Genomic DNA, 24826 nt, shown 5'->3' with positions numbered 1-24826 from the left:
GATATCCATCAGGGTCAAAATTCAAAATCGATATTGCCTACAAAATATCCACACCTGTTTTTATGGGTGCCCCCCTCCCCTCTGGGTCACAGTATTGTAATGCACGGGGCCGTACTTGAAGGCGGGCCCGAATAGCCCCATCCCAAACATCATCAAAATATTCTTTCAATTCACGAGAATCTTTATATAGAGCAAACCCCCACAGCATGTTGGCTAGAATTAGCAATACTAGTAGGTTTTTTTTTATTACCATGTGCAGTTGCTGGCGGATGTTGTTGAAAAAAAAGGCATCAAACATTCACCAGCATCCCGTGGTCGACCAAGCATACAAACACTGCAGAATGTTGATTATATTTGCAAAAGAAGCGGGGATAACAGGAAAAGTTAGCTCAGCAGACCGAATGATTACTGCCTCAGGGACGTAGCAGGGGGTGGGGTACTGGGGCCACGTGACCCCCCCCCCCCCTAACATTTTCAAAAATTATATAAAATGACCAGTAGGGGCTTGGCTGTGCCTCCCCATTGTTTTCTTAATATATATTCCCCCACCCCCCAATAATTTGAGGCCTGGTATGGCTATGTGCTTTCATAAGTCATTGGGGCGCTGTAGGACCCAAGTGTACCCCCCCCCCCCTCCCAGTAGTTTTTGTGGGAAATAGCACTGGATGATAACACTGCACAGCTCTTTAGTCATATATTTTTTGCCATTTTTATGACATGATCGTTATGATTTATTTATTCACACACTATAATACAATACATTTGTGTTGTAGTGTTAGTGTGTGTGTGGCGGATCTGCTGGAAACCAAGACAATACCACTAACATTAGTGACAGGTCTAGACAAGGGAGGTACAACTCCATCAATGATAGAAAATAAACGCTTAAATAAAATCCCCATTTTTTTTTCCTCTTTCCGGATCTGACCCTTAGCTTATTTACAAGATATTACATGCTGCACAAAGTTTAATGAGAGCCAAAGTGTTTGAAAAATTGCAACCTGCCATTGCAAGAAAGGCAGTTGAAAGGCAGCTTGAATTTTTGTATGTGTTGATAACTTTACTAATAGATGAGAGTGGTTCCATTGGTGGATGTTGCCTTAGTTTTGGGTGTGGATTGGTTACTGTCGAATCCGTCGTATCGCGACGCTGCATTTGCAAAACATCGATTTTGTTTTTGTCTTTTGGGATTTTCTGTTCCGCCAGTCAAATTATCCTAAGTCAATCAGATTCTTGCCATCTCTCGCCTAGTGCAGTTGCCTGGCTTTCTGTCATGACACTGTCTGGTTTTCGTCCACAGGGAAGCCAGGACAGTGCACAAAGCGAGATTCTGATGGGCTCAGAATGGTTTTACTAATGGATCAGAAAACTGAAACAAATCGTGTTTTGAAAATGCGGGTCGCGATACAACGGATTCGACAGTAATAAGTATGCATCCTGTGAACCATTTCTTCGCTTCACATCCTTCTTACTAAGGCACTACTGTTCCACATATACACTTCGTCTTTCAGCCCATGCAAACACAGTGCCAACATTAGGCAGTACACAGGGCTTTCCTCTCAAGAGAGATAGAGGCGCTAGCACAATACAGTGAAGATACCACTGCAAATGTTAACTCTGAGGCTTACAAGAGTAATGGTAGGGTAGGAGTGCGTCCATAGTCCTCCAACACGGAGGAAGAAGAGCGTTTTCACTCTCTTCTTTAAGATGCTGGTTGCACTTGGTGCATTTCCGTGAAAACATCCCATGAAAGCTATCAAGCCATTTCTAAAAAAAATAAAAATCATGACAAATTTGTTGCTCAAACATAAACACAACTTCAAATCCTTGATAAAGAATAAGGGAACAATAATGGCTAACAGGCCCGTACCCAGGATTTTTCTTGGGGGGGGGGGGGGGTTGCGGAATCTGAAAATGTGGACCTCATTTTTCCGGGGGGGGGGGGGGGGAATTCCTTGATAAAATCCAACCATCCCCGATAGAACAAAGAGGGATTTTTTTATGCCTTTGCAGTATCTCCACAGGACGTTTATTGTCGGATTGCCTACATACTAGAGTGATCTAGCTGATGCTTTGTAGTTTTGTCTACAACTAGCCCGTCTATTGAGAACCTAAAGTGGACCTTCGGTCGTTTTGAGGGGGTGCGTTCGCACCCCCTGCACCCCCCCCCCCCCTGGGTACGGGCCTGGCTAACTAAACCTACCATTAGACAAAGGATTTGAGTGAATGGCTCAGCGGAGTTGTAGTAGTGTAAAGCTGCGCCGTTTGCATAATCTGTAAGCTGAAGCCAAAAGTGTTACCATACTTAAATGCTTCTGCACATACTGTACAGTAAAAGGAGGAGTGATTCAAAATTCAACAAACCTTCTGGAAAACAATATGCTTGGATGGGCTCCAAATATCATCCTAGACAAAGTATAATAAACATTAGAGATTAGTTTAATCTGAAATTTATTTCTGAAGTGATATACCATACCAAATATCAGTAACTGCCTAATTGCACTTTATTTTTGTGTCACTTCAATTTTGTGAATTTCGTGATTCTCAAAAATTCATGAAAATAAAATGAGGGGAAAAAAGTCTAGAAAATTGGGATGCCCTGAATTAACAAAGATATTTGATAAAATAATACACCTTGTCTGGTGTTTGCTGTTTTCACATATTCAATAAGTAGAGCATTTTATTGTCCTCAAATCAAATAATTTTATTGTCCTCAAATCAAATAATAGTGAAGTGAATTTTCTGATAAAATCTGACCAACACTGGAAGAACAAAAAATAATTTTATCATGCCATTGCAGTATCTCCACAAGATGTTTATTTTTTTCAGATTTAATTACGAAAAAGTTTGACTTATAGATGTACAGTATGACATACCAGAGTGATCTAGGATGCCTTTTTATCTAATTAGCTTAGTCTACAAATGGCATGTCTATTACAAACAGGAAATGGACTTTCTGTCTTTGTGGGGGTGCAAACACGATGGACTTTCTGTCTCTGTGGGGGTGCAAACACGATGGACTTTCTGTCTTTGTGGGGGTGCAAACACGATGGACTTTCTGTCTTTGTTGGGGTGCAAACACGATGGACTTTCTGTCTTTGTGGGGGTGCAAACACGATGGACTTTCTGTCTTTGTTGGGGTGCAAACACGATGGACTTTCTGTCTTTGTGGGGGTGCAAACACGATGGACTTTCTGTCTTTGTGGGGGTGCAAACACGATGGACTTTCTGTCTCTGTGGGGGTGCAAACACGATGGACTTTCTGTCTTTGTGGGGGTGCAAACACGATGGACTTTCTGTCTTTGTTGGGGTGCAAACACGATGGACTTTCTGTCTTTGTGGGGGTGCAAACACGATGGACTTTCTGTCTTTGTTGGGGTGCAAACACGATGGACTTTCTGTCTTTGTGGGGGTGCAAACACGATGGACTTTCTGTCTTTGTGGGGGTGCAAACACGATGGACTTTCTGTCTTTGTGGGGGTGCAAACACGATGGACTTTCTGTCTTTGTGGGGGTGCAAACACGATGGACTTTCTGTCTTTGTGGGGGTGCAAACACGATGGACTTTCTGTCTTTGTTGGGGTGAAACACGATGGACTTTCTGTCTTTGTGGGGGTGCAAACACGACTCCCGCACCCCCTGCCTCAGACACACATTGGTAATAATAAAAATAAGGTTATAATTAGTAACTACCTTCTTCTCCATGAGGGAGCACTCATACAGCCCTCTTATTTTCACTTGGTCAATTCCAACACCTTTCAGCATAATAATAGCCTTAAAAGTTTTAGGGACAGTTACCTGTTGCAGAAAAACAAACAACACAAAATCACTGACCAAAATTTTAAACTTTTAGAAAACTGTTTGCATCTAATATCACTCAGGGAGACTGTATATTTACATAATTAGGTTAAAAATGTAATCTTGTGGCCATGTACACAGAGTTGCTACCCAATTACGTTACATAAACATGCCCGTTGCGTTTTGCATTTCCTTTTTCGAGTTGCGTTTGGCTAGGCATTTTGTATGACATCATGCTTTGCATTTTGACACTGACTTCATTGCTCTTAACATTGAGTTCTCGTTGTCAAGGCGTTCAGTTCGTTGTCAAGGCGATCAGTTATTTTTCTTCAGAAACGAACAATTTACTGGTTGTCAATTGGGTAGCATTTCCGTGCACATAGCCTTGTGGTACACTTGTATTTTTTCTTGAATGAAACTTGATTGTCTCTGTAATGTGGACGGCTATGTGCACGATGTTGATACTCAACGGCGGAGTAGTGACCCTACTCTAATAAATTAATGTATATTTTGCCGAATCTTGCTCTTCACTATGAAATAATTAGCTCCAAGGGTGTTATAATGTTTAATGTTTACAAGGAAAAAGATTTGAGCTTAAACATATTCAAAGCAAGAGTAAGAAATCGCATTTTGTCGGCCTAATTGTGATAATGACGCAAAAATTTAGTTAACATTTGCAAAGTGTCGAAACAAACCAGTGCGATAATTTTTTTCTCGCTTCGCTCCATCGAGAATCTTACATGTTTCTAAAATCAATCAACATTAGTTGCTCTTTCCATTGCTGTGTTACCCATTGATGTAGGATGATCGATAAGGGAGCAATTGAACGATAAATGCGTAACGACCACCTGTCCCCCCACGAAAGCACTCAAAGTTTGGATGTCAATATCGTCTATATTAAAACTTGTTAACGTCCAGGGATTCAACATGAGATGATATTTCCAAATTCGCTTACATTTCGTTCTTAAAGCAACAATTTGTGTACATAATGTGCAACATTTTCGGGAGAGAACGCTCTGTCCCCCTTATTCTGAGATCTCATAAACAGCATGGCTATGACACCGAATCTTACCCGGTCGAACTCAGTTTCAAATGATGTAAGCGCACAAAGTAACACGCATTAAGCCCTAGTCTACCCGCATCCGTGTTCAAGCGCATAAGAGACCGGGGGAAGTTGAACGCTTCGATAATATTTATACCCGGTCTGATACCGCATCTAACCCGGTCAAACTTAGTTTCGAATAACCTAAGCGCACTAACTAACACGCTCAAGCGACTGATCCGTAGGAATAAAGAACAATCCGTATTACGGCACGGGGATAGCAGTTGAAAGTAGCATACGACGTGTGGTACTAATCTTCCAATGGATAATATACTTTTCGTTTATAGTACAGAAACTGTAAGGTTGAATGTAAATTCAAGTATCAGTATCGCTGGAACGTGTTTCAGCTTTTCTGGACTCTGAGAACGTAGTTTTAATTTCCTTTTTTAGCTTATATAAGCATGCTAATTTATCCTGGATTTCTCACTTTTAACACGCTTTTTGACAGCTTATTGTCAAATAATAATTAAAAAAACATTTCGGGCTGCATTATGTTATCTCTCTAAAAGCCGGCAAAGTTTTATTGCACACCTTTGGTATGTGAGCGCTTCCTTCGCTATCAAATACCATGCACTTGAATGAGCCCTTTTGGTGATTGATATACGTAACATCAGGACTTTACACCTCGATTTCTATAGAACGAGCCAGTAAATACAATGAACATGCAAATTTCGTATATCCCGGTATTCTAAAGTTTAGCCGATGAAACGGTTTTTAAATAATAACATAGGAAGTTCTTTCGGAAGCATTTTCGTTTTGTGCGTCTTCACAAGCTCACTGTAATGGAAGATGTCAAAAGCCAATTAACCTACTGTTGTATAGACAGTTGTTGCGCTAAATAAAGAGTCAGCAGTTCGATACTCTTGAGTCAGTAACAAGTTCGAGGCTCTTGGCTTTTGCAAGATAATTGTAATCATCTATAATTAATCTAAAACTCCCACAACCGTTTTGACAGTGAGTAAATGCGCGTTTCACGATCAAAATCGTAAAAAACTATTGTAAGAAGTTTGCACGCACCGGGCTATTCAAATAAAACCAACCGTGCACGGTACTTTGGTTGGAATACGAGAACCTTGCTCGGACCGGGTACCCGCTTCAAACCCGGTCCAAAGTGCGCTTCAATACACATGTTACACGGTTTGGGTACCAACATTGTGTGTGTAGCCGTACAGTATGTCAATGTCTGCAAGCTTGGGGAATATTAAAAATCTGTTTTCTTTCATTTCACCAAGAAACAAGGCAGAATATATTTTTGCTTACCTCAAGTGCTGTTGAGCCACAAATTCTATAACCAGATACTCTAAGATTGATATGCTTTGCTTTCAGTGCCTCTAGAATACTAAGAAAAGCAATTTGAGAAAGGCACAAAAAGCCACCTGGAATCCACTGTTTTTATGTAGAGTTTCTCTTACTTTGGGGTGAGAGGAGGTCTGGGTCTTTTAATTGGTCCATCATCAGTACGTCTGACGGCATAAGGGTGTTGGCGCTTAAGAGATGCTGCAGCCTGTTTAGCCTCAGTGTTGAGCTAGAAGTGAGAAAACCGTTGCCGCTCTTGCATCTCTTCAAACAGTATACATCTAGGTATTTTAAGTATGGTTGCACTCAGAGAATCCATGTCTTGTAGCTTGCAGTGCTTTGTGTATCAGATAAATAAGCATTTAAGCCGTCAGGCTGCAATCAGCCCCCCAACCTGCCCCCCCCCCCCTCCCCTTGCTTCCCCTTGGCTAAAGTGGGTCATTTCTTATTGAAGGATTGTCAAATACTATCCTTTTTCCCACAAGATACCTATTAATGCACACTCCCCTGAGCATATCCTGGGTATATGCACCTGATTACAACACGTAATGACAATAAATAATGGGATAATAAAAAATAGGGTTATTATTTTTATTGTTATCTGACCTTTTCATGCCAGTTGTAAGCGTCAAGGAGTTGTCCATAGAAACGATTCTTGTCTTCAATTGGATCCAGTGTGAGAAGTCCTGCATTTCCAAGGGCTATGCTATTATCACTTTTAATAACTTGGCTTACAAGAGCTGCAGATTTCTCAAGTGCCCTGATAAAAAAAACAGTTATACTTACACCATAACATCACACAATTAGCGCTACTAAGAAGTAAATATTCCAATCAAATATTGAAGACAAAATTTAGCTCGAGAAACAAAGGTTTAATGCATTTAAGTTATCAAGTAAGCTTTAGTTCTCAAAGGAAACCTCTCAAAGCCATCAGTCTTACCCGTACGATGTTTGAACATCAACCAAGTTCTTCTTTAGTCGCTCTACAAACTCTGAAGTTTTAGCAGCCTCGGCAGATTCTGAGGATTTATTATCCGCAGGCTGCTCGACTAACCCTTCAAAAACATGAGAAATAGAAGAGCGAAGTCCTTTAGTCGCGCCGAGACATTGTTCAATCAAAGCTTTCTTGTCCGCCATCTTGAAAACTAAATATCTTGCAGGATGGGTGCCCTGTGTAGAGCTCCGCCTAATGCTCGGGTAGTAGATGGAAATTTTCGGTTTGAGCTCGGGCTTCGGTAAATTATGCATAGTTACATGTGCCACGTATTTTCAGTGACGCCTGGCGGAGATTTTCCATAACACTGGACCAAGAAAGAATGTTGTTTTTTGACCTTTTGGTATGGTGGAATCCAGTAGGATTTTCATGACATATTGCCTACGAAATTCTCCATAAAGATGAAGCTGAAAGATCGACTGATTTTTCTGGCGTGTGTTATCGTTCTTTTGGTACCGTTTCTTTGGCTGAGAAAAGCTGAGATGGCAGAACGAACGTTAGAGGCACAGGAAAGAAAAATCAAACTCCTAAAGTCTTCAGATCACTTAGACTTTAACAGCATAGACCACAACCACAATGGACTACCAGTGAGAAAACGTTTGAGGAGCAATCACAGAAGGGATTTAGGCCAAGATTTGGTCGAAAAAAAGTTAGAGACACAAGAAAAGCACAATAATTTAAAACAGGTGGAGGCTAGATCAGAAAATATCGACAGTAAAAATAATAATGATAATGATGATGATGATGATAATGACATAGAGGGAGATGATCCGTGGCAGCTATGGAAAGACATGGTTACATCTCGACATCTAACACCAAGCGGTAAACAAGAAGTCAATTTAATCTTGGATGCCCTTTCATACAAGCCAATAGTTGCTGCTGGTGTAGGTTATAAAGGAACACAGTTGAAAGCCACTTTGTTATTGGAGGGAAACCAGAAAGTAGTTTTCAAACCAGGAAGGTATGTTCTTTGCCTGCAAATTGTCTCTAGATTTTAGCATTTTCAGAGGTAAAAGTATAGCAGGCCATGTAAGACTAAGGGGGGGGGGGGGCACAATACAGAAACATAGAGAAAAAATTGGGGAGGCACAACCACGCCCACCTCCTGATACAGCCCTGATGTATCATGCATGGGGGGGGGGGTGGGTGGGGGGGTAAAAGTGTAATTTTTTTAGCCCTGATGGATTTACTGTAGATTTATTTTTACATTTTAGGTACTCCAGAGAGCATGTTATAAAGGGAAAGCCATATGATGGTTATGACAGACATAATGGGGAGATAGCAGCATTTCATCTTGATAGGTAAGCGTGCTTGTGCTTCTTTCCAGATCCTGGAGTTTTGGGAGAAGTTTGGGGCGAAACAAGAATTTTAGAAAGAGGGATGTGTTTCATTGTTTTCCACTGGTTTTCATATTCCTTTATTTTTCTTAGCCAAATTTCTGAGAATATGTTTCAGGGCACTGCCAGCTCGGCCCACCTCTAGATCTGCTTATGTTTCTTGTGGATGTTCAAGCAGATGTGTTGCTGGAGGTGTATGGTCATTCAAAACCCAGCTAATCACCCTCCCAGCTGATGGGGGGGGGGTGAATAGGTTCGCAGATCCAAGGATTCGGCCCCGAAATGTTTACGGATTATGGATCTATAGATGATTATTTTAGGGGATTGGCGGATTTTGGAGATACGGCGGATCACGGATCTGTTGACAATTTGGGCACGGATTTCGGATTTTGACTGCTTTGACGGTCCAATTTCGGATTTTAAATGAATTTCAATCAATGCTATTGTTTATCTGTCAAACCATGCGGATCTAAAAATATCTGCGGATCCACGGATTTGCCCCGGAAATGTTGCGGATCGGCGGATTTACATACCCCTATTCACCCCCCCCCCCTGATATACAGAATAACAAGAGCATAGAAGGCAGCTCAGGCAACTGACGTACGACCCATGTCACACCGCAGAACACCACTTAAATAGAAATTGTTGGCTTTTGTTGAGAAAGAGAAAACAGAAAAAAATACCTTCACTATCGACACTCTGCCAACTGTGCCTCCAAGGCTCCCCAGGACATAATTCTTTGGTACTTTTTTTGTTTCCTTTTGGAGCCAATTTCTCAACTTTTGTTGTTTATTCTTAGGGTCCTTGGCTTCAACAGAGCTCCCCCAGTAGCAGGTAGAGTGGTGGATCTACAGGATGAAATTAAACCTATTGCCGAGAGGAATCTGTTGCGTACATTCTTTAAAAAAGGTAACTACTTTTATTAGATTATGTACTGGTGGTAATGGGACTGTTAACCTCTCTCCATCCCCAACAGTGCTTATACAGAGAATGCATTTATCAGTAGGTTAGGATATCCCTGCATAACCCTTAATCAAAATCCCCTCATACAAGCATACAAACATGTAAGAGGTCCAAAGTGGTATCATAATTATTAGTACTCTTCTGTATAAACCTTAAATAAAAGAATAATATGCATTTCTCATGTGTAATCTCACCGTCATGAGCTTGAAACTCAAGAAAAGTGTTGAAATGGTTTGAGGTTGAGATCAGGGACATTCCTTGGCCGTTTTCAGCTTTAAGCCAGCCACTCTCAAATATTGCTGAATGATAAGATTATTCCTGAATTTTTCTAGAGATTAAGCCTTAGCTTAACTGACTTAAAGTCAGATACACCTAAAAAAGTTTGGGGGGAGATTGGGGTAAAGTTTTTGTTCTTGGTGGTTTTTGGGAATCAATTTTTAGGCTCTTTCTGACCCTCCATGTAAGTACAGTATCTCAAGTTACGCAGCTTTACCTGTTACTTTTTTAAGTTTCTAAGCACCATCTTTTCGATGCTCCTGACCTCTAGGTGGTAACACTTGTTTCTATGGTGTTTGTTACTACTGCAACAAAGAGGAGGCTGCCTGTGCTAACAAGACATCCATGGAGGGGTCTATGACAATATGGCTACCTCAAGGGTGGGCTCTGAGAAAGTGGAGACACCCTTGGCAAAGGACGTACAACAATAGAAAGGCATCGTAAGTCAGCGATTGTGAATTTTATAGTCAATTCTTAAGCATATTATGATATATTAAGAATTATATTAAGTATATTAAGTATTAAGAATGCCTATTTGAAATTGAGGAACACAAGCTTATATACAGGAGTTTTATTAGGCCCCGGCAGCCAGTGGAACCACCAGCTATGTATTTTCCACTGAGTGCCAGCTACTTATTTAAAAAAAATATATATGTTGATTTATGCTTTATTTTAACTAATAAAATAAAATAACTTCCACCCTTTAGTTATCATTCTACAATACCTACTACCCTTGATTTATATTAAGCCAATAAACAAGTTTCTGAAAACAGAAACATACTTCACATGCCTCACCTGGGGACAGAGGTGAGAGGCCAATTTGATTCCTATTAAAACACCTTTTTGTTTAAAGATTATTTTACTATATTGTTAACCCTGGGTTTATGTTTTCTTTAATCTTTGCCAGGTGGGAGCTCGATAACAACCATTGTAAAAAGGTCATACAGCAGTCACCCTATGACCAGGGGCCACGCCTACTGGACATTATTGACACTGCCGTCTTTGACTTTCTTATAGGTAGGTTACAGGCTCATAGCCAGGATTTTGAGGGGGGGGTTCGTTTACCTCTAAAACGGCCCATTTTCGTCCTAGCTTGCAGTGGTACCCAATTTTCCTTCATCAGGACGGACCTTCAAATCATGTGGGGTGATAGTGTGATTATCATGTTCTCATTAACTGATTATGCCCTTATTAGGTAATGCAGACAGACACCACTACGAGACATTTAAGAAAGGAGATGACGAAGGCATGCTTGTTCACCTTGACAACGCGAAGAGGTTAGTGACCAATAAGTTTGTGCAGGGGTCTGTGTCAGTCTTATAATGATTAAGTACGAAATAATCGATGAGTGAAGGATGGTTCATACAGTATGCCATTCAATAGTTAACTTCGTTCATTCACTCAAGTGCAATATTTCATGTCTAGAAAGTGAACTTTGTTGATACAGTAACACTGAAATTCTTGATCCAAATTGTTATTTTTTGCACGCAAAAATAAGGAAAATACTGCCCGAGCACGCTATTAGAACCAATCAGAATGCAGAATCCGACACCTCCCGCTAAGAATAAAATTGAATTAGCCTCTCTCATACTTCATTCGTGTTTTTTTTTCAGCTTCGGAAATCCTGATCACGACGAGTTATCGATTGCAGCACCCCTTTATCAGTGTTGTCAGTAAGTAATTGCAACATGCGGGCGCATGTTGCCATGGTTACCGTAGGTGCCTAGCAATGTAGATATAATCTTGGTCTATTACTTTAGAACGGCTCTCACTCTATCGACATCGTCATTTATTGTGATTAATCATCTGTCGCTCTGCCCATACTGTACACGTGTAATTTGCTGCGGTATATTTTATTTTCGTACTTTCGCGCTGTAATTGCATTGCAGATTACAAAAGTAAGCTGTTAAAAATTTTGCAAATTCTCGCCTATGATTTCCAATAGCTAAATCGCCTTCTGACTTGAAGCGTTTTCATTGGCCAGTAGTGAAATTATTTCCAATTGCGCTACCTCTCTAAGGTGATGTACAATCAAAATTCCTAAATGTTATTCTGTTTGAATTTAGGCAGGAAGCGGTTTAGAATTTGGAAATTGTTGACAAAAGTTCGCAGAATATTGCAAATCGTAGCAAAAACGCAAAAAATTGCAACGCGTGAAAATTTTCACGTCCCAGCAAAAAAAAAAATCACGTCCGAAAACGCCTGAAACACTGTTGGTTTTCGAGTATCGCATGCCTTAAAACCAGTGTCCTTTGCGATCAGTCACTTACCATTTATACGCTACCCATGAACCACCGCGGGTTACGACACATGGATTCTCAAGGGCAACCTCATTTGGAATAGGTGTATACTGTATGTCCTCTTTCTTGGCATTTTCTACCACCTTTGAATACTGTTTTTCTAACAGTACGTTTTTCTTTAGGCTTCGAGATTCAACATACAAGCGCCTGAAAGAAATCGCTAACAACAAAGTAAAACCTGTAGGCGAACTCCTCAAAGAGGCGACAAGCTCAGATGCGCTAGCCCCAGTTCTAACCGAGCCTCACTTCAAGGCGGTGACGCGGCGACTGTCGATTGTTATGGATATAGTAACGAGGTGTATCGAGAGAAACGGCCGGAGAAAAGTTATCAAGAAGGATGGGTTATAGGACAGTTCACTGCAATGCGAGGCGCACCGTACGTCGTCGTGGATACAGCTTCATGTGGCAAAGAAAAAAAAAGGAAGTTGATCAAGTTGGATTGTAGGATAAGTCACATGCAAATAACGAAGGAGCAGAGTTTTATCGGAGTCCTGTGATTGGATGGTGCGAAGCTGTGCTTTACTTTTGCGTTTTTCTTGTGGATTCCTATGGCTGGCCGTGAGGTGCTGGGGAGAGCCAACCCGACCACCACAGGAAACCCAATCAGAAACTCGGGTAAGAACTCCTGGGTCGGGTTCCTGGAAAGCAGGTTAACGCCAACCCAGAGATAAATAAGGTTGTTATCCAATCAAATGTCTTGATAACCATATTTATCCGTGGATAAGTGCTAACCTGCTTTCGAGGAACCGGGCCCTGGGAGTTGCAGTTTCCGTAATCAAGAAAATGCTCGTTTTAGCGGCAAGTTTTCGGGGGTGGGGCTTATTTAATTTTACGTCCTAAAGGAGGGGTTAACTCGAAGCGGGGTGCCTATTACAAATTCAAACAGACTTCAGGTTCATATGACAACCAAACTGTTATATCTTTATCTTTCTTTCCAAGCATAAGACTAATAGAAATTCAAGCTAGATTATCTATCAGTAAAAACTTAACCAAGAGAAATTCCAATAAATAATTTGGTACGCGTCTTTCGGTTTTTGATTATAAAAAAATTGTAACAGTAACTTGTGGTTGGTAAAAAGCCTTGTGTTCGATCATTTGCCCATTTTGTGTGTAAGGGTGAGGGTTTGGGGGGGGGGCTTATTTGAAGAAGCCGCTTATTTAATATCTTACGCCTTGGATGGAGGGTGCGTCTATCTGATGCTCTGCCCTTAAACGTTTATTTTCGGTATGTGGTCTATTCTATGGCTCAGAATTAACAAGTGCAACGGATTTGCATGTATAGAACGTTTCTTCTGGAAGAAGCGCAATTGACGACAATTATAAAATCAAATTATTATATTTCTAAAATTAAGATATAATTCATATAAAAGTCAAATTATTAAAGTATTTTAATATTATGTGTAATTTTATTGTCCTTTACAATAAAATATCAGTCCAACTGAACCTCGAAAATGGCCTTGCCTTATGCTGTCTACACCTTGTTTCACCAAACGAATATGCAACGAATGACCGAGCGGGGAGAACTCATCCTCGGGGACCACGGGCGTCGCGGAGTTCGGGCACACAGGGAGCGCGCGAGAAAGGTGCTCTTTCTTTCTCGCGCGCTACCTTTGTCCCCGATCTCCGAGACGCCCTGGGTCCCCGGGGATGGGGAGAACTAAGCCTAACTACGATGCGTCACTTTCGATGTCAGCGGTATTACAAAAACATAAACTCTGGTTGTTGAAAGAGAGAAACAACAGTGCATTGCGGGAAGGGTCCTTTAAAGTGACTCGGCAGTCATTTGGCACCCTGCGTTCCCCTATTCAACCCCCCCCCCCCTCCCCAGCACCACCCTAGGTACGCGCCTGTTCCTTAAACAAGAGGTTCCGCTATAAAAGAGAAAACCCCTCCCACCCCCGAGCTCGATTTTGCAATTATAATCATATAGCTACCACGCTTTGGAAAACGCGGCATTAGGGAGCCTTTTTAAATAACGCAAATCCTCTAGTGTATGAAGTGTACGAATACTGCGCACATCGTTAAGTGTGTACATGACGAGCACTGCGTACAACACCTAGTATACATTTGTAAGACGTGTGTATTTCAATACAAGTGACGAGTAGTATGCGAATATCTTTGCTTCATCTTTACAAGTGACTGGATAACATTGACTTCCAAAGAAATATAAGGAATATGTATATTTCATTGCTCATTTTCTCTATGCCTGTTCACATTTCTAGAACTAATATATTTTATATTCACTTATTCATATTACATATATTTACATTATTCTATATAACTGGAGATCACATTTGTTATCTCGGTTTCTTGCTTTGTACCATATGTCGGGCTATGATCTCATATTGTTGTATTGCTTGCCTTATTCTGCTGTAGCTATTTTCATGCTGTTGGGATTTTGGCGTTGCGAGGCGTGGACGCCGTACCATCGTTGCGTCATGTAACTGTGGCGTAGTGTAAGCATCTCGTCACGTGATGTGTCGTTAACGTTTAGTGTCGTGACGTAACACTGTTGTTGTGTGACTTTGGCGTAGTGTGACTATACAATGTATTTTCGCAATCGTTTTATGTCGTGAACGTGACAAGGTGTGTGTATGTGGCATAGTGTGATGGCATCGTTACGTGTCGTGTCGTTAACGTGGCAAAAGTTGATGTTTCTGTGGCATAGTGTGATGGCACCGTTACGTGTTGTGTCGTGACAAGGTTGTGGTGGGAGTGACCGAACCATATCGTTACATCACGTATGAAGTCGTGACGCGAAGAGCGTGAACGTACTGTATAGTTACGTTATGGTTTCATGTCGTGACCGTAATGTGACTGTGGAGTAGCGCGAGGCTAAGTGTAACTCGAACAACATCGTTACGTGACGTATTTTTACTTGATCGTGACAAGAATTGGCGTGACTACGACGTAGTGACGCGACAAGGTATGTTGTGACTATTCACAGCCCGGCGTAATGTGATGACACCATATTGTTATGTGATTCTTTTATGTCGTGAACATGACAAGTTGTGGTATGTGATTTGTGCGATATCGTGACGCTTCCTTCAAACATTGAGTATATACTGTGACTTCTGTCCTTGCATAGTCCCCCCATTGTTCATCCACTTAATGTTTCTGGAATGTGCTGGAATTTTCTAGATAGTTATGCTTCTCTTCTAGATCATCGATTTGTAAACTATTCCTATGCACTAACGGACGCCTCTAAAATTAAAAACAAAAACAATATATATTAAAAACATTTTAGCCACTAAAGAAAATAAACCCTTGAAGACTTCCTAAAAACCCACCCTCCATTTTTAGAGGCTGAAGGAGCAACAAAGACTATTTTCGTTAAGATTTGATTTTTGCAGTCACTATGAGTTCAGAAGAAATTTAAACTTTTTTCGTGAGCGACTCTTGACATCTAACACGAAATATCTCCAGCCGCAAAATTACCTCAAACAGAAAATAGGGGTTGGGGGAAATATAGGGCTAGGGAAAAAGTGGAAAAGAAATGTAGATATAATAAACGAATGGAAAAACCTGACCCATTGTTTTATTATAAAATGCCTTCTTTTCCAAATAGGGGGCTAAAGTGGCTGTATTATTTGTTTTTTGCTTGCAGTCGCCAGTACTGACAAAATGATTATATCCGTTTCTAGTTACTTAACACTTTCACACAGTCAAACGAAATTCAACTTCGAAGGTGAAATTTATGAGCACACCGGTGAATATTTAAAACTTACCGGTGAATATTTAAAACTTAGCAGCTGTACAATATTATCCGGGCTTCCTATTCGTCGTAACCTAGCAAGAAATATTAAACAGCTTTCTTAATTGTAGCAATAACAAACTTTTGTTTAGTTTAGATAATGATTAAGATTACAAAAATGTCCAGGCTGTTAGACCTTACTTTTTACCCGTCCAGATTGGAATCCGTGTTAGCGAGAAGTCACAACAGGTCACGACATACATAAGTGCTGTCTTTAAGACAGTGAAGGTGATATCCTAGAAGATATGAGTGAAAAAGCAGTCATGTGAAATACTGCCATCATACACTGACCACCATGTACAACCACACACTGACCACCATGTACAATCAAACACTGACCACCATGTGCAATCATACACTGGCCACTATGTGCAACCACACACTGACCACCATGTGCAATCATACACTGACCACCATGTGCAACCACACACTGACCGCCATGTGCAATCATACACTGACCACCATGTGCAATCATACACTGACCAACATGTGCAATCATACACTGACCACCATGTGCAATCACACACTGACCATCATGTACAATCACACACTGACCACCATGTGCAATCATACACTGACCACCATGTGCAATCACACACTGACCAACATGTGCAATCACACACTGACCAACATGTGCAATCACACACTGACCAACATGTGCAATCACACACTGACCAACATGTACAACCACACACTGACCATCATGTACAAACACATACTGACCACCATGTGTAATCACACACTGACCAACATGTAAAACCACACACTGACCACCATTCGCAATCATACACTGGCCACCATGTCACACTGACCACCATGTGCAACCACACACTGACCACCATGTGCAATAATACACTGACCACCATGTACAATAATACACTGGGTACCACGTGTAATCCGCTCTTACTGATTGATTAAAAAGTAAAACAAGACGGCCTGTTTGGCAAGTGACTTACAAGGCCTGGACACTGGTGGTTGCTTGCTGTTGGTGATTCCTTTATGGGACCATTCCCAGGCAGCATGTACTCCAGCAATTTATTCCTCTAAAAAATGAAATGCTGTCAATAGACCTTCTATATAAACTATTTTCTTCTGAACTCAATATCCATCTTAACACTACATACACTTATTTCCATTGTCATCCCTTTCTAACCACCCTTTGCAAATCCGTATTGCCTTTTTTTCTTCTTCTTTCTTTATCGCCCCTTATCAGGCCTCCTTCCCCTTCTTTTTTTTCCTCTCAAAACCCTCCGCCCTACTTGTCACTCCCCCTTACTTCTCCCACTTACTTCTTCCTCTCTCCATCCTTCTCCCCCCTCTCTGCTTCTTCCTTTACTAACCCACCTGCACGCCGTCCTCGAATCGTGATGGCATGAACACTTCAGGGTTCACAAAGACATTGGGGTCCCTTTGGATTTCGTAAACGTTTCCTACGAGCAACTCGTCCGCCTTGATATCGAAGCTCCCTCTTGACGAGTGAAGGATGAAGTCATTTCTAGCCAAAGATAAGATCACAGCGTTACCAAGCGCTGTACTACTCTATCAATACCATTGGTTTTAAGGGATTCGAGTTATCCGAGTTCGAGTTATCCGAATTCAATTTATCTGAGTTCGAGTTATCCGAATTCGAGTTATCTGAGTTAGAGTTATCCGAGTTCGAATTATCTGAGTTCAATTTATCTGAGTTCGAGTTAACTAATTTCAATTTATCTGAGTTTGAGTTATCCGAATTCGAGTTATCAGAGTTCAGGTTATCCGAGTTCGAATTATCCGAGTTTGAGTTATCCGATATCAATTTATCTGAGTTCGAGTTATCAGAGTTCGAGTTATCCGAGTTTGAGTTATCTGAGTTCGAGTTATCAGAGTTCGAGTTATCCGGGTTCAGTTTATCTGAGTTCGAGTTATCTGATTTTAATTTATCTGAGTTCGAGTTATCCGAATTCGAGTTATCTGAGTTCGAGTTATCTGAGTTCAATTTATCTGAGTTCGAGTTATCTGAGTTCAAGTTAACTCATTTCAATTTATTTGAGTTCGAGTTATCCGAATTCGAGTTATCCGAGTTCGAGTTATCCGAGTTCGAGTTATCCGAGTTCGAGTTATCCGAGTTCGAGTTATCTGAGTTCGAGTTAACTAATTTCAATTTATCTGAGTTTGAGTTATCCGAGTTCGAGTTAACTAATTTCAATTTATCTGAGTTCGAGTTATCCGAATTCGAGTTATCCGAGTTCGAGTTATCTGAGTTCGAGTTATTCGAGTCCGAGTTATTCGAGTTCAATTTTTCTGAGTTCGAGTTATCTGATTTCGAGTTATCCGAATTCGAGTTATCCGAATTCGAGTTATCTGAATTCGAGTTATCTGATTTCAATTTATCTGAGTTCAAGTTATCCGAGTTCAAGTTATCCGAGTTCGAGTTATCCGAGTTCGAGTTATCTGAGTCCGAGTTATCTGAGTTCGAGATATTTGAGTTTAATTTATCTGAGTTCGAGTTATCTGATTTCAATTTATCTGAGCTCGAGTTATCCGAATTTGAGTTATCCGAGGTCGAGTTATCCAAGTTCGAGTTGTTCTAGTTATCTGAGTTCGAGTTATCTGAGTTCGAGTTATCCGAGTTCGAATTATCTGAGTTCAATTTATCTGAGTTCGAGTTATCCGAATTCGAGTTATCTGAATTTGAGTTATCTGATTTCAATTTATCTGAGTTCAAGTTATCCGAGTTCAAGTTATACGAGTTCGAGTTATCCGAGTTCGAGTTATCTGAGTTCGAGTTATCTGAGTTCGAGATATTTGAGTTTAATTTATCTGAGTTCGAGTTATCTGATTTCAATTTATCTGAGCTCGAGTTATCCGAATTTGAGTTATCCCAGGTCTAGTTATCCAAGTTCAATTATCCTAGTTCAATTATCCGAGTTCGAGTTAACCGAGTTCGAGTTAACCGAGTTCGAAATATGCGAGTTAGAGTTATCCGAGTTTCAGTGCATGTAGCACGCATATCAAAATAGGAACTCACCGGGCTCGACCAAAGAATAGAGGAACAGGAGGACACATACGTAAATTCTAAAAACAAGACAATGAAATCAGTAAGCAAAGAGTACTGAACTTTGTGTGAGGGGCTGTAGGGTGAATCACTGCAGCTTGGGGAAGGACAATTTAAATAGTGATGAAGTTTGGGGAGGTTTTCGTCCTACATGATTTTTCTCTGGTCTGAATCATGTACATTGTTGATTATATTTTCTCTCCCTGGTTGGGCTGCATGCATTATTATTATTATTTTTCTTTTTTTTTCTTTACAGATTGTTTACCGTGTATGGATTTTTTGTTTTTTACCCTATCCCATTTCTAATATTCCGTCCTTAAGAGTGAAAGTACATGACGGAAAAACCTGGAAAATTTGCAATTCGAGAGAAGGAAGACACAATTTCTTACAATGGCCATGGGTTCCTTGTATTCCCGACTGCTTTTTGGAACACAAATAACGTGAGGCCGAAATGCACATACCCAGATTTTTGCTTTTTTAAGATATTTTTTACTTGATCATCCTTGCTCTATGTATGAGCTCAGGGACAAAAAGCTCAAATTTCAATGACACTTTACAAAAAGTCGGATCAATTTAAAAAAAGTCGCATTTGATGTTTGTTTGTTATTACTCACTAAGTACTTAACGAAATTTTCAAATTATAAGATGTGAAATGAGCTTATTTGAAGAGTTAAGTCATGTTTTACCGTCATGCCCTTGCACTCACGTGACATTTTGGGTGGCCAGCTTGCGCGCGCCTCAGATTTTGGCGGCAAAATAACCCTAACAAAAAGGCATAACTCGAAGCTTACGAATCACCCAGAAAGGTATATTTCAGGGCTAAGTTTTATTGAAAGATTTTTCATCGCTATTAGTCATGACGGCCGCAGTCATTTTTGTGTTTATTTTGGGGTGAGTTCGCCAGTCAAAAAGTCACGTGATTTCACCTTTCATAATAATAATAATAATAATAATAATAATAATAATAATAATAATAATAATAATAATAATAATAATAATAATAATAATAATAATAATAATAATAATGATACCCCAAACTCACTTCCCAGTATGTAAGCCTTTATATTTATCCATAAAATTGGCAGCTGTATTACCTCGAGAACAAACCAGTGTAGCCTGTTCATCTTGTTAAGTGATTCGTGTGTCACGCCATCTTCGTCGACCGCGCTGATCACTTCATGTCGCATGGCGTCCTTGTATTTCGGGTCTGTCACGGTCAGCCTTGCGAGACAGCCTATCAAAGCTCCACTGACACCGCCATACGCGTTAAAACTAAATGAACAGAATAACATGATTATTGAGGCCAATTAGGCTACATTACTAACATTGCCGGATGATCCTGAGTCGCACAAATCATCCATTTATATATTTCTATCGGCACCATCAAGACCACCCTTGCCCCAAAGAGTCTTCTGGGTAATTATTAATATGGCGGTTGTGTTGTGTGGTATTTTGTGTGTTATTTGTGTACATACTTGAGCATAAAAAGAATGTCAGCTAGGGCTTGTTCCTCGGTGACACCAGCGTCCACGGCAGTAGACAACAGCGATTGTAACTTGGTGGATTTCTGGAGTGCTTCTCTGAGGAACTCTCGGAGGAGTCTAGCGGCATCATCTGCTTTTTTGAACAGTCTAATAAAAAAGAAAAGGTTTCACATGGATCTATATCTTGAGTGATAACCAGGGGCGGATTCAGGAGCCAGGTCTCGTGTTAAGGACCCTTATCAAGTGGACAACCACATTCACCACCTTCACCACCACTTACTTCGAGCCTGGCTTCGCCCAAGATCCTTTGACCATATTATACATCAAGGTCGGGTTCACACTGACACCAAGGAATGCCTCCGTGAATATGTCACTTAGCATTGCACGGACGTCATTCTCCCAATCTTGCTTCAGATTCGCGTCTGATGAAGAGTATGTAACGTTAAACCTTTCACGCATAACACAGCGCGAAAAAAATTGCGCGCAGTAGGCAAGGAGTCACCATTGTATTGTTTTGGGTAACATCTGTGCCTCACCTTATTCCCCTTTACGTACCAGTGTTCGTCTTTTCAGGTATTCTGGTGCTTGTAACAAACATCCTCACCCTACCCCCATACGTACCTGCTTATCCCCATCGTTCCAGATATTGCGTCACCAACCTTTGGGTTCGGAGAAATATCTGAGCTTCCTGTGCTTACAACAATCATCCCCACCCTACCCCTATACGTACCTGTTTCCCCCCATCTTTCCAGGTATTCCCGTATGCTTGTGGGTAGTATTTGGGCTTCCTGTGCTTACAACAATCATCCTCACCCTACCCCCATACGTACCTGCTTTCCCCCATCTTTCCAGGTATTGGGTCACCACGCGTTGGGTTGTGGGTAGTATTTGGGCTTCCTGTGCCGTCTGGCAGATTTTCATAAGGAACGCTTTCTGTCTCTCGTGCGGTGTATCGTTTGTAAAGATGGACGGTACGTAGTTATCCAGGAGTATAAGATTGTAGTTGAGTCGGCCAAACGCTGGCTCCTTGCGAATCTAACAAAAATAGAGTATTGTAAATGATCTAATAAACGCCCTGGGCGTTTATTAAATTTCGATGGTGCGAGGGGTAAGGGGGGAGGGTAGTTCAATAGATAGGAAGCGTTTATTAGTGCAGATTAATTTAATATTTTACTACCGAAATTCCTTGTCGTTTGTTTTAAGCTGGGAGGGAGGGTAAGGGGCGCTTGTTAGATAGGGGCGTTCATTACAAACTTGTTAGCTTAAGGGGGCGTTCGTTAGATCATTTACGGTATTTCACTTCTCTCTGATTTTAAAATATTTGGAGGTTCTAAATTACAAGTCATACAGTTCTCCGAGTGAATAAGAGAGAGTGCAATTCAACGTGCACCCGTAGCAGTGAAACCACGAAGTCGTTGTTGGCCTTTGAGGAGTCTGGTTACTAGACATTCTCGTTCCCAGAGCCCCTCGGTCATGATTAGTGAGGAACTACCGACAAACGACAAACAAGAAATGGCGGATGCTCTGGGGAAGAGAATGGTTTCAAGATGACTCAGGCATTTGACCATAAGTTCAAGCATTTTCTTTTCCGAGCGAAGTTTATAGCCGTTACTTTGAATATAGATATTTTTCATAAAAGAAACCAAGGGCCAATCATTTCCGTCCATCAAGCTAGTGATTTTCAACCGGTTATTTTCGTTAAGACAATGGAGTGTTCCCTATAATTGGACGGTGCTATGTCGCTGAGTTGGTATATCCATCTGAAGCTCTTCCACTCTGAGGTGAAGGGACTTTTACACGAATTATGTAAAGGCAACACAATAAGCACATCTCGTACATACCACTTTTACATCAAACATGGCATCTATGGCCTTGCGATCACAGATAGCGACACCTTTCACGCCCATATTGACTCGGAACACCGGACTTCGGCACTTCTCCATCCGCTTGCGGAAATACCCCTGGCCGAGCTGGAATGAGGGAGAACAAGTGAGACAAAAAGAGTTTCAAACGTACCCCTATTTACTACTTATATCGGTAGAAGTCAAAATTACAAGAGAGTCATACTGCAAGTATCCTGTACGCCAATCCCCCTATTCAATAATTAATTAATTAATTAATTAATAAATCAAGGATTTATTTAGATAACAATCTGGCTCTCAACATTTGGGACTTTATATCCCTTGTGGATCAGATGGCGCCGGTCTCGTCTCAGAAATCTTATATATTTCAATAGAGTGACGTTGGAGAAGCACTGCAGAAGGCAGAGTCCATGTTCAGCGTACTTTTGGGAGCATAACCAAAGGTGCATTAACATAACGGGTATAGCGTTAATGTAAGCTTATACTTGTAGTACTAGTACATGACGGAGGCTGTCTGTGTAAAGTTTATATAGTATATGCACCCTCAGCTCTTCTGTTTTAGAGAGGCAGTAATTTGCCTAAAGCTGTCGCGGTGTCCCTGCCATTTTTAATGGCAAATAAAATAAAATATAATAATAAACAATTATAGATTTCCCAATTTAATCTTCATTGTCCCCATCGTAGCGATATCTTTCTGTTACGTTAAAAATAAGTAAAAGGAGTAACTCAAATAGGGTGCTTCGTTTTTTTGCTTTTTTTATAAGGATAAATTGACAACTCTGTTGCTGTTGCGAAAATTCCTGTATAAAATCCTAGATAAGCCCTTTTTACCTTTGAATCATATGTTTTAAAGCCTCGTATTCAGCATTCAAGTTCATTTGTCCAGAGTTACTCAGGTGACAAAGACAGCTCTGAAAGAGCCCAGAACTGCAAAAGCCCCTTCCACCCGCCCAATTAAAATACCTCACCGTGTATTGTATGCTCAAATAAAAGGAAGGGTGAGCTAGGAAACGGGGGGCAGGGGGAAAGCCGTCCACGAATAGTCTGCGTTGTCTCGAAAGCATTTACGACAGAATGATGGGTTATCCAAGATTCAACCTCTTGAGCTCACAGAGACGGTGAGATGAATCTGTTATATACGGTGTGGTATTTAATAATATTTTCGAGTCATTAGAAACAATAACATGAGCGAATTCCATTATTTTCAGAGATTAACGAAAAGCCCAAAGACCATAAACATTAATTGTCCGTGTAGTTTGAAAACAATAGCTATATAGTTTTTATTAGCCACGAAGTATAATTCAATAAGTGCGACTTCAAAACTACTATTTAAATTAATATTTTCCGACATTTATATTAGTTGTCATTGTTGCTTAGCAACACTATGGGACAGAACGTTAATTTAAGCAATCATTAAAACATAATTCATCTTTTTTACCAGTGTAATTACCTAGATATTTCATTTCCGGTAAAAATCCATAAATACAGTAAACTGTTATTTTTCAAATGTTGTTTCCACTAAGGACGTAGTCTTTTCCCGGTTCCGCTTGAAATGGTTTCTGCGGGGATCCATAAAAAGACACTTAAATTCTGAAGGCTTAAATTTGAAATACACAGAAACTTAGAATTAAGTCAGCACTTACTAATGGAGAAGTTAGACAGGCTTAAAAAATAATGACGGCAAGCAGCATTGCGTAAGTACGTAAGAGAGAGGGTCGAATAATATTTACTTTGTTGACAATGTTGTATATTCAAATTACCATAAGCTGGATAATAAAAGAGGCGAAAAAATTCATACTGCCCTTGTTAATCAAAGCTAATAGAGGGCTGTGAGCTCTGTCTTGGGTTATCATGTGTTTATGATAGCGATGGTTGACTGAGTAACCCTTGGTTGTTGACTCCATGGACTATCATAATATACTTTAAATCTAAATTAAATTAGTGAATTCAAAAGTAAGGGTGCAATCAACTAATCTACTCACAATGACCAAAAACCAGAAGGAGACTCTTGTAGCTACAGTATAATATCATTGTAGTGAAAAGGAATAAACTTTAGAGAAACCCTTATTTATAAACAGTCAAACTAAACATACCATTACAAGCCGAACAAGGTGAAACAATCGCTGCTTGTCGCTCCCGGGAACTTGTGCTACATCAGATACCGGCGTTACCACCGGGGAACGATTCTTAAAGGCTTTTGCCATTCTGAAATTAATAGGAGAATCGTTCCCACGAAATATCTGCGCAGCTTTGGTTATTAGCTGCCTCCAAATCCCGCCGGCTTTATCCTTGAAGTTCTTAAACCAGCGGACCCAAAAGTTTTTTAAACAATTTCACTGAAAAGTCTGGAAGTTGAGTGGCTTCAGGTTAGTGTGACCTCGTATTACGTTTTAAGTGAATTCGCTAGTAGCTTTACCGTGACTCTTGTTAATCCGACGTTTTCTGTGCTTGTTCCGGACCTCAACGTTATCTCACGGTCGACTGAGCTTTAACTAGTCGTATGACACGAGAGGACATTAACATAACCTGTAAAAACAATTCAGCAGGGCTCCAGCCGCGCAGTTATGGAACCCACAGCTAATATTTCATTAAAGTGCACAATGCTATGGATTGCAGGAATCTATCATTG

The 24826-nt window shown here is 40.6% G+C and overlaps 3 protein-coding genes across 5 annotated transcripts; 1 reads left to right on the top strand and 2 right to left on the bottom strand.

The window, feature by feature from the left end:
- Window positions 1-705: 705 nt before the first annotated feature.
- On the bottom strand, window positions 706-7369 carry LOC5516270 (mediator of RNA polymerase II transcription subunit 27). The gene is made up of 8 exons (XM_001636309.3): window positions 7134-7369; window positions 6800-6953; window positions 6310-6422; window positions 6158-6236; window positions 3691-3795; window positions 2362-2403; window positions 2201-2278; window positions 706-1764 (listed from the first exon to the last, which is right to left on the bottom strand). The coding sequence occupies exons 1-8, from the start codon at window positions 7328-7330 to the stop codon at window positions 1609-1611; spliced, it is 924 nt and encodes a 307-aa protein (XP_001636359.2). The 5' UTR covers window positions 7331-7369; the 3' UTR covers window positions 706-1608.
- A 76-nt stretch (window positions 7370-7445) lies between these two features.
- LOC5516221 (glycosaminoglycan xylosylkinase) lies at window positions 7446-13515 on the top strand. The gene is made up of 8 exons (XM_032385991.2): window positions 7446-8148; window positions 8402-8488; window positions 9324-9433; window positions 10035-10203; window positions 10671-10780; window positions 10959-11040; window positions 11377-11436; window positions 12186-13515. The coding sequence occupies exons 1-8, from the start codon at window positions 7589-7591 to the stop codon at window positions 12409-12411; spliced, it is 1404 nt and encodes a 467-aa protein (XP_032241882.2). The 5' UTR covers window positions 7446-7588; the 3' UTR covers window positions 12412-13515.
- A 647-nt stretch (window positions 13516-14162) lies between these two features.
- LOC116620257 (allene oxide synthase) lies at window positions 14163-24777 on the bottom strand. 3 transcript variants are annotated; one of them, XM_048731188.1, is made up of 12 exons: window positions 24614-24777; window positions 22177-22305; window positions 21166-21370; window positions 20616-20757; window positions 20327-20482; window positions 19946-20123; window positions 18825-18871; window positions 17162-17312; window positions 16774-16860; window positions 15959-16053; window positions 15792-15852; window positions 14163-15267 (listed from the first exon to the last, which is right to left on the bottom strand). In XM_048731188.1, exons 2-12 carry the CDS (start codon window positions 22276-22278, stop codon window positions 15172-15174), a joined length of 1320 nt encoding a protein of 439 aa, XP_048587145.1. In that variant the 5' UTR covers window positions 22279-22305; window positions 24614-24777; the 3' UTR covers window positions 14163-15171. The 3 variants fall into 3 exon arrangements, with proteins under 3 accessions (XP_048587145.1, XP_048587144.1, XP_048587146.1); XM_048731187.1 differs by having other exon boundaries at window positions 24291-24776; XM_048731189.1 differs by lacking the exon at window positions 24614-24777 and adding an exon at window positions 23648-23768.
- Window positions 24778-24826: the final 49 nt, after the last annotated feature.

This window comes from Nematostella vectensis, chromosome 8, assembly GCF_932526225.1.
Source record: "Nematostella vectensis chromosome 8, jaNemVect1.1, whole genome shotgun sequence".
NCBI classification, from domain to species: domain Eukaryota; kingdom Metazoa; phylum Cnidaria; class Anthozoa; order Actiniaria; family Edwardsiidae; genus Nematostella; species Nematostella vectensis.
Note: the sequence above shows the minus strand (reverse complement) of the source record. Positions and strands in the feature narration are given on the sequence as shown.